The 14,783-nt window shown below is 40.7% G+C and overlaps 1 protein-coding gene across 1 annotated transcript in view; it reads left to right on the top strand.

Moving 5' to 3' along the window:
• Window positions 1-14,783, top strand: part of CENPM (centromere protein M) — a 370,895-nt gene that overhangs the window by 177,625 nt on the left and 178,487 nt on the right. The window contains exon 3 of the mRNA XM_044301494.1: window positions 4,997-5,095. Within this exon, the coding sequence (XP_044157429.1) occupies window positions 4,997-5,095 (99 nt within the window). The remainder of the gene's footprint in view (window positions 1-4,996; window positions 5,096-14,783) is intronic.

The raw sequence follows: 14,783 nt of genomic DNA on the forward strand, positions 1-14,783 counted from the left end.
GGCAGGGGAAGAAATTTCCTCTTCAACCCGAATCGAGCAGAAACCTCCACCTCCAACACCAAGCAATGATGCCATACCAGTGGGAGGAAGGCTCAGCTCCTCCCAAAAATCTTGGGAGCACATAATAAACAGTGCATGGATACTAAATATTATAGAAGAGGGCTACATAATAGAACTACTCTCTCCCCCTCCACAGAAATTTGTTGTCACTACCATTCCCCCATGTCAAGTTGGTACCTTAAAAAACGACATCAAAAACTTGTTAAGCTTGGCCACAATAGAACCCGTCCCAGAAAATCAGATAGGAATGGGATTCTATTCCCGTCTGTTTATCATAAAAAAAAAAAAAAGGGAAATCCAGAGTGATAATAAATTTAAAATACCTAAACAAATACGTGAGATACCAAAAATTCAAAATGGAAACTCTGAAGTCGGCAGTGAAGCCTATAAAAAAGGATGCAGTGATGGCCACAATAGACTTAAGGGATGCCTACTATCATGTCCCAATACACAGGTCATCAAGAAAGTTCCTAAGGTTTGCGATAGAATTAAAGGGACGCATTCAACACTTTCAGTTCAAGTGTCTCCCCTTTGGAATCTCTTCAGCCTCAAGAGTTTTTGCAAAGGTAATGGTTTTTGCAAATGGTATCTGTGTGATCCCTTATCTGTGAAAAAGTCACTGAATTGGTGGCTCAACCAACCTAAAGAATTGAATATTTTGTGCACAAGAACTACCTCTGGTAATCACAATTATGTAAAACGTCAATCCTCAAATTTCAAAGAACTGAGGGCAATTTGGGAGGCGCTAAAACACACGAGTTGGTTGTCAGCGGGACGTCACGTCCTAATATACTTGGACAATGCTACAGCAGTGGCCTTCATCCAACACCAGGGAGGCACAAGACATCATCTACTACAGGGCCTAGCAAACAAAATTTTCTCCTGGGCAGAGGAGAACATACAGTCACTGTCAGCGGTACATCTGAAAGGATCGTTAAACATTCAGGCCGATTACCTGAGTCGCCACACGTTAGACCCTGGAGAATGGATGTTAGCCTCGGAAACCTTCCATCTAGTCACTAAGAAATGAGGCAGACCCGACAGTGGACCTGTTTGCAGCCACGAAGACTCATCAGGTAAATCGGTTCTTCTCCCTCAACCCCAGGGATCATCCTCTGGCAGTAGACTCCTTCAACCAAAATTGGACAACAAATTTAGTTTACGCATTCCCTCCGTTTCCACTTATCTCCAGAGTGCTGCAGAAATTTCTGAAGAAAAATTGTACGCTAATTCTGATAACTCCCTTTTGGCCCAAGAAAAGTTGGTTTTCACTATTAAAAGCCCTCAGCATAGAAGCCCCCCTCCTTCTACCTCTGAGGCCGGACCTTCTAAGTCAGGGACCTATATCTCACCCAGAGCTAAAAATACTAAAGTTAACAGCCTGGATTCTGAAGAATCCAATTTATTTAAGTTGGGGTTATCCAAGAAAGTAGTGAGCACATTACTCCTGAGCAGGAAACAAAGCACGAATGACAAGTACCTAAAAATATGGGGGAAATTTGCTGATTGGTCAGGAAACTCCTTTGACCGGTTCAGGGCCAATATCCCACTAATCCTGGAATTCCTTCAGGAAGGCCTAGATTTAGGACTATCCCCTAATACCCTTAGGGTCCAGGTATCGGCTCTAGGAGCGCTATATAATACCAAGCTAACAGAACATCCTTGGATAACTAGATTCCTTAAGGCAGTGGATAGGATCAGACCTACGATTAAAAACATGGTGGCTCCATGGAATCTCAATACGGTACTGGCGGGTCTAACATCTGATCCGTTTGAACCTATGGACACTATCCACATCAAATGGCTTATTGTCAAAACAATTTTTCTGGTTGCGATAACATCTGCCAGAAGAGTCTGTGAGCTACAGGCCTTGTCCATCCAAGAGCCGTTTTTCTCAGTGTTTCAGGACAAATTAATTCTCAAATTAGATCTGGCGTTTCTCCCAAAGGTAGTTTTGACCTTCCATAGATCACAAGACATTGTTCTTCCTTCGTTTTGTGACAATCCAAAAAATGAACAAGAAATCTCCTACCACACATTAGATGTTCGGAGAGCGGTACTAAAATACCTGGAAGCTACCAGACAATGGAGAGTAGAAAAAAATCTTTTTCAGGTCCCAATAAGGGGAAAAAAGCGGCAAACAGTTCCATCTCCAGATGGATAAGACTGGCTATCTCCGAAGCATATAAAGTCCAAGGAAAAAACACCCCGGCTTCACTAAAAGCACATTTAACAAGAGGCATGGCAGCCTCCTGGGCGGAAAAAGCTTCAGCCTCTTTTTTTTTTATTTTTTTTTATTATAAATCGTTTTTATTATGCATTATACAAAAAAACATATACAATATCGGACCGTTGCAGAGCAGCGACCAAACACTACAGATTAGATATATTTGCCAATGATGATCTAAGATTTGGACGTAAAGTCCTTTCTGCTGTCGTCCCCCCCTAATAGTATCTTTGATATCGTCTCATGACTTGGTGTCATGGAGACTACTGGGGAAAAGAGTATTACACTCACCGGTAATCCGGTTTCCTGGAAGTCTCCATGACACCACATACATCCCACCCTTTTTTTCTGCTATTATCTATTATCCTTTCAACCTGGGGTTCTTCGTTAAAATACACTGGCGATGTAGGGAGGGGGTGGGGTTTTTAACCTCTGACTTCCTTCTGATTGGACAGGAAAAACACAATCTCAGGACCTGGTGTCATGGTGACTTCCAGGAAACCAGATTACTGGTGAGTGTAATACTCCTTTCCTTCATTTGACGTATAAAAGGAGAAGCCTTCAACCCAAAGAACACTATCCCCACTGTCAAACATAGTGGTGGGAACCTAATGCTTTGGGGGGGTTCAGCCAATGGACCAGGGAACCTAATCACAGTAAACAGCACCATGAAAAAAGAGCAATACATGAGGATTCTCAACGACAACCTCAGGCAGTCTGCAGAGAAACTTGGCCTTGGGCACCAGTAGACATTTCAGCATGACAATGACCCAAAACACACAGCAAAAGTGGTGAAGAAATGGTTAGCAGGCAACAACATTAACGTTTTGGAGTGGCCCAGCCAGACTCCAGACTTGAATCGAATTGAGAATCTGTGGAGGGAGCTAAAGATCAGGGTGATAGCAAGAAGTCCCTCCAACCTGAAAGATTTGGACCTCATTGCTAAAAATGAATGAGCAAAAATACCTGTGGAGAAATGAAAAAAGCTGGTCTGCAATTATAGGAAGTGTTTGCTGTAATAGCCAATAAAGGCTTTTCTATTGATTATTGAGAAGGGCATAATAATTTTGGACTGGACACTTTTTGCTCAAATGTAAATAAAAGCTGAGAAATTTTTTTTTTTTTTTCCCAATAATGCCCCTTGAACATTGTTTTATTATCTTTTGGAAGACACCTATGTCATTTCCTGTCAAAAAATTACTTGCTGGTTGAATAAAAGTAACTTTAAGTCAAAATTTGCCAGGGGTATGAATAATTATGGGCAGCACTGTAAATACCCCAAAATGGTACCAATGAAAACGTCACCTCTTCCCCCCCAAAAAAATAAGCCCCCACATGGCACAATCGCTAAAAAAATATAAATATATAATGGCACCCGTAAACCAATCCTTCAAAATCTGTGCTGCAAAAGCCATGTGGTGGTGCTCCTTCCTTTGCATCCTGCCCAACGGCAGTTTACTACCACATATGGAGTGTTGCCGTATTCAGGAGAAAATAGGTGACAAATTATGGGGTGCTTTTTCTCCTGTTATCCCTTGTGAAAATGAAAGCATTGGGGCTAAAATAACATTTTATTGGAAGAAATGAAGCTTTTCATTTTCACAGCCAAGTGTTTCCAAATTCCATAAAATGCTTATGATTTCAATGTACTAAGTACACCACTTAATATATTCTTTCAGAGTATTATTTCCAAAATGGGGTCACTCTTTGAAGGTTTCCACTGTAGGGCTTTGTCAAGGTCTCAGCAAATACAAAATGGCGCCCAAAAGCCATTCTAGCAAAATCATATGGCGCTCCTTTCCTTCTGACTACTGCCATGTGCCCCAACAGCAGTTTGCTACCACATATGTTGTTTTTTTTTTTGGGAAATGTCAGAAACAGGATAATGTATATTGAGGTTAATTTGCTGTTAACCCTTGCTGTATTGCAAGAAAATATCTTAATCTACAAAAAATTTAAATTAGAAATTTCACCTCCATTTTCCTTTAATCCTTATAGAACACCTTAAGATTTAACAAAGTTTGTAACATCACTTTGAATAATTTTAGGGGTGTTGTCTTAAAAATTGGGTTATTTTAGGGTGGTTTCTATTAGTAAGCCCCTCAAACTCACTTTATAACTGAATTGGTACTTAAAATATTGTTTTGGAAATTTTCTTGAAAACTAGAGAAATTGCTTCTAAAAATTCTAAGCCTTCTAATGTCCTAAAAAAATAATTAAATGACATTTCTAAAATGGTGCCAACATAAGGTAGACATATCGAAAATGTAAGTAATAACCATTTTGGTAGGTATCACTATCTGCCATAAAAGTTGAGAAATTCATATTAAAAAAATTTAGAATTTTTCTACATTTTCTCTAATTTTTGGATTTTTAAATAAAGGTAAAACATATTGACTGAAATTTATCACTAACAAGAAGTACAGAGTGTCATGAGAAAACATTGTCAGAATGGTTTGGATAAGAAAAAGCTTTCCAAAGTTATTACCACAAAAAGCGACGAATGTCAGATTTGCAAAAATCAGGCTGGGATTTAAGGTGAAAAGTGGCTTGGTACTGAAGGGGTTAATATAGGTAGTGACATGGGGAAAAACATAAATATTAAAAAAATTGAAAAATGTTTAACATAAAAACTTGATTTAAATATGTCCTTTTTGTGTACTTATCTAATGTTTTTAATCCTGATTTGATTTTACTTGTGTTTTTCAGCCATATGACAACATCCCTTCCTTTAGCATTTGAAAGAGATCATCTCCGTCCACGTTTTGATATGATTGTATTTTTTATTAATGTACACAGCAAGTACAGGTAAGAGACCGGAAATCCCCTTGTTTGCCATTTTTATAAAAGTGCTGATGAAGTGTATTTCTCTTTGACATGGCGTTTATTATGTATTATTTATTTAACCCCTTCAGGAGCCTGCCATTTTTCATCTTCACCCCTTAAGGACCCATACCGTACAGGTACGGTGCAGCTGGACGTGACTTATGGACTAGCGCCGTACATGTACGGGGCAAGGTCCGCTGGGTGCTGGGGCAGGATCGCTGGGGAATCGGGGCACCATGGCTGCTCTTACTGGCAGACATTTGTCACGGCAAGTGGGGATAAGAGGAACACCAAGTAAACAAACAGCAACAGGTAATCAGACTATGCCCCAAAGCTAGGGAGGAGGGAATGGTAACTAACAATCCCTGAGCCTCTCCCTGACTGCTTTCAGTATGAGCAAGTCCTGATGTCAACAAACTCATACGCTGGAATCTAAGCTCTGCTGACACTGAAGCAAACCCTTACTTAGGGAGTGGGGGATGAGACAGCTAGTACCTTGCACCGTGACGGGACCAGTGTCTCCCTGAGACCTAGCAGCTACACACGCACAAAGGGGAGAACAGGAGGACTTAGCTTGAGACGAGCGGGAAATAGAGGCATTATAAACAACCTGTATAGAACTCCAGAAGTAAAATATCTGTAAAGAATAAATCAAGGCAACTGGACGTACTGTAGATTTCTTGAAAACGTTTCACTCGTTCTTCCAACGAGCTTTCTAAATCCTTGAATTGAGAAGACTCGTTGGAAGAACGAGTGAAACGTTTTCAAGAAATCTACAGTACGTCCAGTTGCCTTGATTTATTCTTTACAGATATATACCATGACCTGGATAAATGAGAACCTTCACAGACTCCAGAAGGAAAATATCAACCGCAAAGTCAGCATTAAGAGGCGGACTTAAATAGAGCCTCTTGAACAGCTATCGAGCAGAGAGGGTGGGGTCCTGCCCATAACAACAAACAGAAGGGAAACACAGAAAGACCTGTCAGATATAGACTTACGTGCTACAAGTCTATACGATCTTCTCAGATCTCTCACAGGGCAGGCAGTGACTGCATCCATGCCAGGTAAGTGCAGCATGGTGAAGCACCACCCCCTGCAGCTCAAAACGCTGTGATTGGCTGGTCTATGAAGACCGACACATCACACCGCCGGAAGCAGTATGGAGTTGCGGGGCGGGGGGTAGATCAGGGGGAGGTGCCCGGTGCTGATCCAGTCAAGTTTTCTCTTAGGTATGGCAGGGGACACCAGTTTTTAGCGTCCACTGCCAGCGCTGCGATTGGCTGGAACAACGCTCCAGCCATTCTAGCTGGTAACTGCATGCAGAGAGGTTCTGTGCGTCTCTGTGCTGCTTCTTGGCTTGCAACGACTTGTGGTGCACTACCACTGTGATTTCAACTTTTCCTGCTGCAAGAAAAAAGAACATCTGAAATTGCTGCACTGATTATTATTTTTTTCATTTGCAGCTGTTCCAGATCCCTAAACCACCCTAAGTCCTTGTCCCTGTCCCTTCCCAAACCCCCCAGCCTCCCCGTCCTTTTTTTTTGCACGGATGCCATTTGGTACATGTGCTTTCTTTAGTCTTTTGTAAAAAATGTGTATAATTTCAGCTCTGCACCACTTTTTCTGCGTGCGAGCTATGACCGCCAATTGCTGTTCAGTGCATACCTGCATGATATACTCCTGGGGATGATTTTTTGCGCTTTTTTATAGTGCAGTTTTTGCATGCACGATCTGTTCAGTAGTGTGCTCATTTACATTTGCACGTTTTTAGTTTTTTTTTTTTACAGTTGGTGATGTGTGTGTATATGTATATGTGTGTGCGTATATATGTGTATATATATATATATATATATATATATATATATATATGTATTTCAGTTAGTGTCAGTTTACAATTTTGCACGAATGCACCATCTGCATACGTGCATTTTGTAACCACTGAGCATCGATCCATTACTCATCGTGTCTTCTCAATTTGCACTGCAAGTTTTTTTTTTTTTTTTTGCAGAAAATACTTTTTTTCACATTTTTTTTTCTCCCTTTTTTCTTCTAAATTTAATTGAAATTTTATTACAAGCCACTTCACGTGTAAAAACACAACATACTCACCCCTCACACAAAATAAAGGTTTACACATTTCACCCAACGAGTATACCCCCAGCTGAAGAGGCATACACCATGCTTTCCTCCAATACTGAGTCAGTGAGAGAGTAGTGGATGCCACTTTCCTCTACTCCTCTACCCCATCATCAACATCATCATCCGTTGATGAGGGACCATCTAGAAGGCGCCCCAGATTAGCAACGGAGGCAGTCCCCCAGAGTGAACCCTTATGGACCCTACCCCCTGACATTTATCAGCCCCAAATTCCGGATTTTGAGGGCAGCTCCGTGGGCTTCACTCAATTAGATTATTTTTCTAAATTTTCTTCTCTGAAGATTTTGTAAATTTAATGGTGGCCCAAACCAATTTATACGCCCAACAATTTATTGATCAGAACCCTACATCGGCATACGCTAGACACCTAGGTTGGACCCTGGTAAGTGCAGCAGAGATTACGTTTTGGGGACTCGTGCTGCATATGGGCGTTGTAAAGAGGCCAAACGTTAGACAATATTGGAGTTTGGACATTTTATACCAGACTCAAATTTACAGTAAGACCATAACCCGGAAGCTATTTGAGTCATTTAGGAAATTCCTACACTACAATGACAATGCACAGTGCCCATCCTAAAACGACCCAAATTTGACCGTCTGTTAAAGGTTAGGCCTGTCATTGACCACTTTAACACAAAGTTTGCTGAGGTGTACAACCCAGATAAAAATATCAGTGTAGATGAGTCCCTATTACTTTTCAAAGGGAGGATTAGATTCCGCCAGTACCTGTCTAGCAAACGGGCAAGGTATGGCATAAAGATATACAAACTTTGTGAGAGTAGCTGCGGGTACACCCACAAGTTCCGCATTTATGAAGGGAAAGATTCCCGGATAGAACCACAGAATTCCCACCCATCCCAGGCGTTAGTGTGGGACTTACTGCACCTATTGCTGGATACCAGCATACCCCTATTTGTGTCCCTAACTGCCAGAGGTACTGTGGCTTGCGGCACAGTGCGCAGAAATCAGAGGCCTCCCTAGATCCCTGGTAGGGCAACAACTGAGAGTGGGTGAAAGTATGACTCTCCTTCATGAGAACATGCTGGTGGTTAAGTAAAAGGACAAGAGGGATGTTCTTATACTGACCACCATCCCACAACCACTACCCCCAAACCAGTTTGTATCCTGGACTACAACAGGTACATGGGAGTTGCGGATCTTTCAGATCAACTTCTGAAGCCCTATAGTGCCACCCAAAAAACTAAAGTGTGGTACAAAATGCTGGCTGTACACATTGTACAAATAGCACATATGCATTGCACATTGCCATTTAAATCTTCAGGCCACACAGGAACTTTCCTTCATTTCTAAGAGGTGGTTATCAAGACCCTAATTTTTCAAACCCAGAATGGGGAGGATCCCAGTACTCCAGGAAGTCATGGTGCCCGTCTTGTACCAGAGCAACATTTTCCAGGTTAAGTCCCCCAGACAGCAAGGAAGGGAAGGACCCAAAAAATATGCAAAACCAGCCCTGAAAAACCTGGCCTGTGCATGCAGGAGAGTTCTAAAATCTACCACTCATCTATGGAGTATTAATTTGATTTCATCCATGATGTACCCTGTAGTTTTACCAACTTATATCTCTTCTTTATTCTGTATAGTTTACAGATCCACTTTTTTACCAACCATTACATATTCATTTCTGTGAAACACCTGTTAGGTCAAAAGTGCCCTTTCCACCACTTAAAATTTTCATACAGGGGTGCTCTTTCCAAAATGGTCACTTCTTGGAGTTTTTATTCTCTGGGGACTTCAGGAATCTTTTAAATGCGACATGGCTGACATTGATTTTACTTGCTAATTCAGGTCAGCAAAATCAATATTTTGCTGTTTGACTCTAGAGCCTTGCTGTGCGCCCATACATTATATTTTTTTTATCACATATGGGGTGTTGCCATATTCGTGGGGAAATGGGGAACAAAATGTGGTATGCATTTTGTCCTGTTACACTTTGGGAAAGTGAAAAATGTGGGTGTGGGTGTTTCCTAATTCTGTGAAACGCCTGATGGGTCAAAGTGCTCACTACACACCTTTGAAAGCTTCTTTGAGGGGTGTAGTTTCCAAAATGGGGTCACTTTTTTGGGGTTTGTACTGTAGGGCCACCTCAGGGTGTCCTTATATGCGACATAGCTACCAATTACCGTTCCAGCTAAAACCGCTCTCCTAAAGCCATAGTGTACTCCTTCCACTCTGAAGCTTGCTGTGCGCCCATACATTATTTTTTGAGCATATATGGAGTGTTTCTGTAAACTCCAGATTCAGGGTAATAGATTTTGAGTTCTGTTTGGTTGCTAATCCTTCATGTGTTGCCGAAAAAATGTATTAACCTCTTCCTGACCAGCACCGTAATAGTACGCCGCTGGACGTATCTTTAAAGATGGTGCCCTCTCCTGAGCGCTGCGTGCGCTATAGCCAGGAAAAAAGCGTCCAAATGTCAGATTCGCCATTTTTGGTTGCTTCATTTTCTACAAAAGAATTAAATAAAAAGTGATAGTCATACAACCCCAGAATGGTATCAATGAAAATTTAAGAACACCATACAGCTCCATACATATAATGACGAAAAAGTTATAGGGGCCAAAACATGGCGAAAAAAATAATTATTCTCACTTTTTTATTTTTTATCACTATCAAAATATCAAAACGCAAGAAAAAAGTAATCGGTCAGTTTTATCATACATCGAACGTCGTAAATAAAAAAAAATAATATAAAAAAAGGTGGAATTTCTTTTTTTTTGCAATTTCACCTCATTTGGAATTTTTTTCCCGCTTCACACTACATCATATGCAATATTATAGGGTGGCATCGGAAAGTACAACTTGTTCATCAGAAGTCAAGCCCTCATGGCTATGTGAAAAGACAAATAATAATGTTATGGCTCTGGGAAGGCAGGGAGTGCGAAACGAAAAAAAAAAAAAAAAACTTCCAGGGCTGAAAGGGTTATAATTTCCTCTGCTAAAAAAAGTAAAATTTTGAAATTCTCATAGTCCTTTAATTCTTGTGGAATACCTAAAGTGTTAACAAAGTTTGTAAACTCGTATTTGAATAACCTGAGGGGTGTAGTTTCTAAAATGGGGTGATTTTGTGGGTGGTTTTTAAGATGCAAGCCCCACAAAGTGACTTTATAACTGAACTGGTCCTTAAAATTGGGTTTTGGATTTTTTTTTTTTAAAAGGTTAAGATTTGCTTCTAAAATTTCAAAATTTTATAAAAAAAATAAATGCATTTTTAAAAAAAAAAAATCAATTTCTCTACTTTTATAATAGTAATAACTCCAAAAATGGTTATTACTTTACATTACCCATATGTCTACTTCATGTTTGGATCATTTTGAAAATGAGATTTTACTTTTTTTGGGACGTTAGAAGGCTTTAGAAGCAAGTTTAGAAGCAAATCTTGAAATTTTTAACAAAATTTCCAAATTCCAATTTTTTTAAGGACCAGTTCAGTTATGAAGTCACTTTGTGGGGCTTAAATATTGGAAATCACTCATAAATCACCCAATTTTAGAAACTACACCCCTCAAGCGATTCAAAACTGATTTTACAAACTCTGTTAACCCTTTAGGTGCCCCATGAAAATTAAAGGAAAGTGGAATTAAAATTTCAACATTTCATAATTTTTTTTAGCAGATTTGATTTTTTATTAAATTTTTTGGGCAACACATCAAGGGTTAACAGCCATACACAACTCATAATTTATTACCCTTAAACACACCTCAGGGTGTTATTTCATGATGGAATAACCTTTGAATGGTAATATATTTTACTCCAAAATCATTTTATATAAAAACGATTTAAATCCCCAAAATCCATTTGATTTTTATCCACTCTGATGACCACACATCTTGTCTCGGGTGTACTTTAAGTGATCATTCCTTTACCTCTATTTAGTCTTGCCTCACCCATCATTTTATGCAATTGATGGCTCCTTGAGGAAGTCCTGGTGCTGTTTCTCTTTGAGTTCCACATACTTTTGGAAGTTAAGTGTATCTTCTTTTTTTTTTGTTTTACCCTACCTCCTGATATTAGGCTTGAGGGTGTATCCTATTTCTTTTTTCTGTGAAGGAATAGGCCATCCGTGTCCTGACACCATCTGCAGGGCCCTGTTAGGGTGAGATTGGGCTTAGGTTCCTGTGTATGAACATTCCTACCTTCAAGGTCTGTTCATAATGATAGCAGTCAGGACTCAACGTAGGGACTCACTAGGTGTGACCCTTTCCCTAGGTTCCAGGCCTAATGCCTTTTCCCTTCTGTGTTGAGTATGGAGTGTATTTCCACACTGTGCCGTGAACTTATCAACCGCCGCAAATCGTAATTTTTTTGTCTGTATTAGTGAGGCTATGGATCCTATCGCTGCACTTTCGGGATAGTTACAACTTGATTCAGTTCAGATAGTCGTGTAAGTTGTACTTTAAGTTACGCCCGCTCTCATCTGAGAATGAGCGTCAAAGAGTTGGTATTATTATTTCCACGCTTAAATGAGATGCTCAGACATGTTTTTTTTTTCTGCTGACTGCATCAAAGTCCTTCCGGTCGGTAGATTAATTTTAAAGAGCTCTAGGTCTTATCTATGATGACCCGGGTGGGATCTCCCTGGCCGAGATCAAGTTACGTGGTTTAGGACAGGGAAAGCTTTCTGCGTAGATCTTTTGCTGAATTTAGGAGATGCGCTATGGATACAGAGTGGAATGATCCAGCTCTCCGTAGTCAATTTTGTCAGGGATTGTCTGAGAGGCTAAAAGATGCCTTGGCCTTTGAAGAAAATCCTGAGTCACTGGAAGCGGCCATGTCCCCTGCCGTATGTATGGATAGATGCCTGAGAGAGATCAAAGGTTCCTCACTCTCAGGACAAACTATCATATAAGGTGGCGGCTTCCTCTGACACCTTAGGTGGAGAGACTCCTGAGTTTATGCCTGGTGATGAACCCATGCAGCTCGTAGAGGCTACCCCTGGGCCTGCTTGTAGTTCTAGTCATAAGTGAGTATGTATTTTTTTTTTTGTGGAAAAAGGTGACATTTTGTTAAGGTTTGTCCTTACGTTCTGTGTCAAGGTGAAAACTAGAAGAAAATGTTTTTCCATCTCACTCTTGGTGGTGTAGGTGGGGAGATGGAGAACTTGCTTTTGCCATTTACTGGTAGTATCAGATTTCTCCTGTCTGCCAAGGTGGGGCTAAAGTCCAAAACTGTGAGAATTGAGATGTTTGAGTGGGGCAGGGGTTAACCTAGTTGATGGTCAGTTGGTCCGTATGCATGTGTTGACAACAGGTGCATTAAACAAAAATATTAAGGTGTTCGCAATAGACTCCGCACTGTAGGTGGCCAGCTAAGACCTATCCTAGGTTGCTAATATGGCTTATATGTGTATAAAGCTGGGCCTACCAATAACCTTTAATACAGTTCTTATGTTTTTGTGTTAAAGACAAAAGCAGAGTTATTTACTGTGACATCATGTTTTGAATGTCATATAACTGTTATATTTTGTGATCACAGAAGCAGAAAAAGATAATATGCCTTTTAAGATGAATTTTTTAATGTAAGGTAAGCTCAATGACACAGCAGAAACAACAGAAAGCATAGTGTTAATCTGTTGGTGCTGGGCAGAAGTCTAGACCAATCACAGCCAGCTTCTCACACAGCAAGGGTTTTCACCAATCATAACCAGCCTCACACACAGCCTGTCTGGGAATTCCCCTAGCTGGAGCTGCTGGAATCATTATTCACCAGAGACAGGAGCCGAAGAGACAGTCACTCCACTGGTAGCTGAATTTTATGGGAACAAGAGGCTAAAATAGGTAGTTAAAACTGTTATAGAATGTTCATATTGTTAGTATTGTGTTTAGCACTGTATACTGAACTTAATATATGTGTTTACTTATAGTTCCACCAATTGCAACCATACAATTGCAAATTCAAATTGCATATTCGAATTTCCAGCATACAAATTGCCAAATACTAATTGCAAGCATACAATTGCAAATTGCATACAATTGCAAACTACAAATAACAATTTCAACCATTCAAATTCCATACTGCAATCCAAATTATACCATACCAGATCATACTCAACCAATCTGCAAATAGTTACTGCTAACTGCATACTGCAAATTGCAACTAAATTTAGCGTTAACTATTAGTTAGACCTCAGATATACCTCTCAGAGATTATAAAGTGCTTAAATAACTTAAAGGGATTCTGTCACCAGGTTTCACCCCCTCCAGATAAAAAATATGGTTATGTTCAGGGAGCTTTAACCATTCCTAATGTGGTCTTATAAATGTAACCTGTAGGCTCATTTTGCTAAAAATACGCTATTACTAACCTGTCAGTCATAAAAATAAAGTGCCCAAGAGGATGTCAATGGCTCCAAGCTGCAGCCCTCACCTGCTGCAGTTCGTGCCCAGCTCCGCCTCATAATCTTCTGTGACGCCTCCAGCTCTTCCTCTGTAACATGCTGTGAAAGCCTCCCTCCTCCCTCTGTAACATTGCTTTGAAAGCCTCCTGCTCTCCCTCCCTCCCCCCTCCTCCTGCTGCTCTAACATTGCAATGTTACAGAGGGAAGAGGGAGGCTTTCACAGCATGTTACAGAGGGGGGAGGGAGAGCAGGAGGCTTTCAAAGCGATGTTACAGAGGGAGGAGGGGGGAGGGAGAGCAGGAGGCTTTTACAGCATGTCACAGAGGGAGAGCTGGAGGCGTCACAGAAGATTGAGGCGGAGCTGGGCACGAACGGCAGCAGGTGAGGACTGCAGCTTGGAGCCATTGACATCCTCTTGGGCACTTTATTTTTATGACCGACAGGTTAGTAATAGTGTATTTTTAGCAAAATGAGCCTACAGATTACATTTATAAGACCACATTAGGAATGGTTAAAGCTCCCTGAACATAACCATATTTTTATCTGGAGAGGGTGAAACCTGGTGACAGAATCCCTTTAAAGTGAGAGTACAGATACTCGAGAGAGAAATATATCCACCATTTTATGTTGAATGACAAGATTGAACAGTACGGAGGTGGCAGTTTTATATATGAAGAAAAGTTGAAGTTAATAAAGAAGTTATTTGAAGCATTTGGTATGCTCTTCAAACCTACTGTTTCCATAGAATGGCGCTAGAGGAATTAGAGTAATAGACAGTCGTCTGGATAGACTAAAATTCAGAGATATCAAAATTCTTCTAAAGCCACAGCGCAAAAGGCACTTTATAGTGCTGCGTCTGCCACAGTGGAACTATTGCCCTCAGAGGGCGAAGTGATAGCGCTCCTCAACTTGCATAGTAAAGAGCGAATTAGAGCAGTGGAGCAGAAGCATATATCGCTGAGCAGCAACTGTTCCCTGAGTGAGTAAGCGGACACCTCAGCGGAGCTACCATAAAGGCCATTGAACTTGTTCGTTAGTCAAACTGCAGACAACTCTTAAAGTGGCAGAACGGCAAAGGCAAGATAGTCAGAGAAAGAGGGCCAACCCTCCTGCGATCCCTAGAGAGAGAAAGAAATGCATGGAGGGAGGCCAAAG

Source organism: Bufo gargarizans, chromosome 7 (assembly GCF_014858855.1).
Source record: "Bufo gargarizans isolate SCDJY-AF-19 chromosome 7, ASM1485885v1, whole genome shotgun sequence".
Lineage (NCBI taxonomy): Eukaryota > Metazoa > Chordata > Amphibia > Anura > Bufonidae > Bufo > Bufo gargarizans.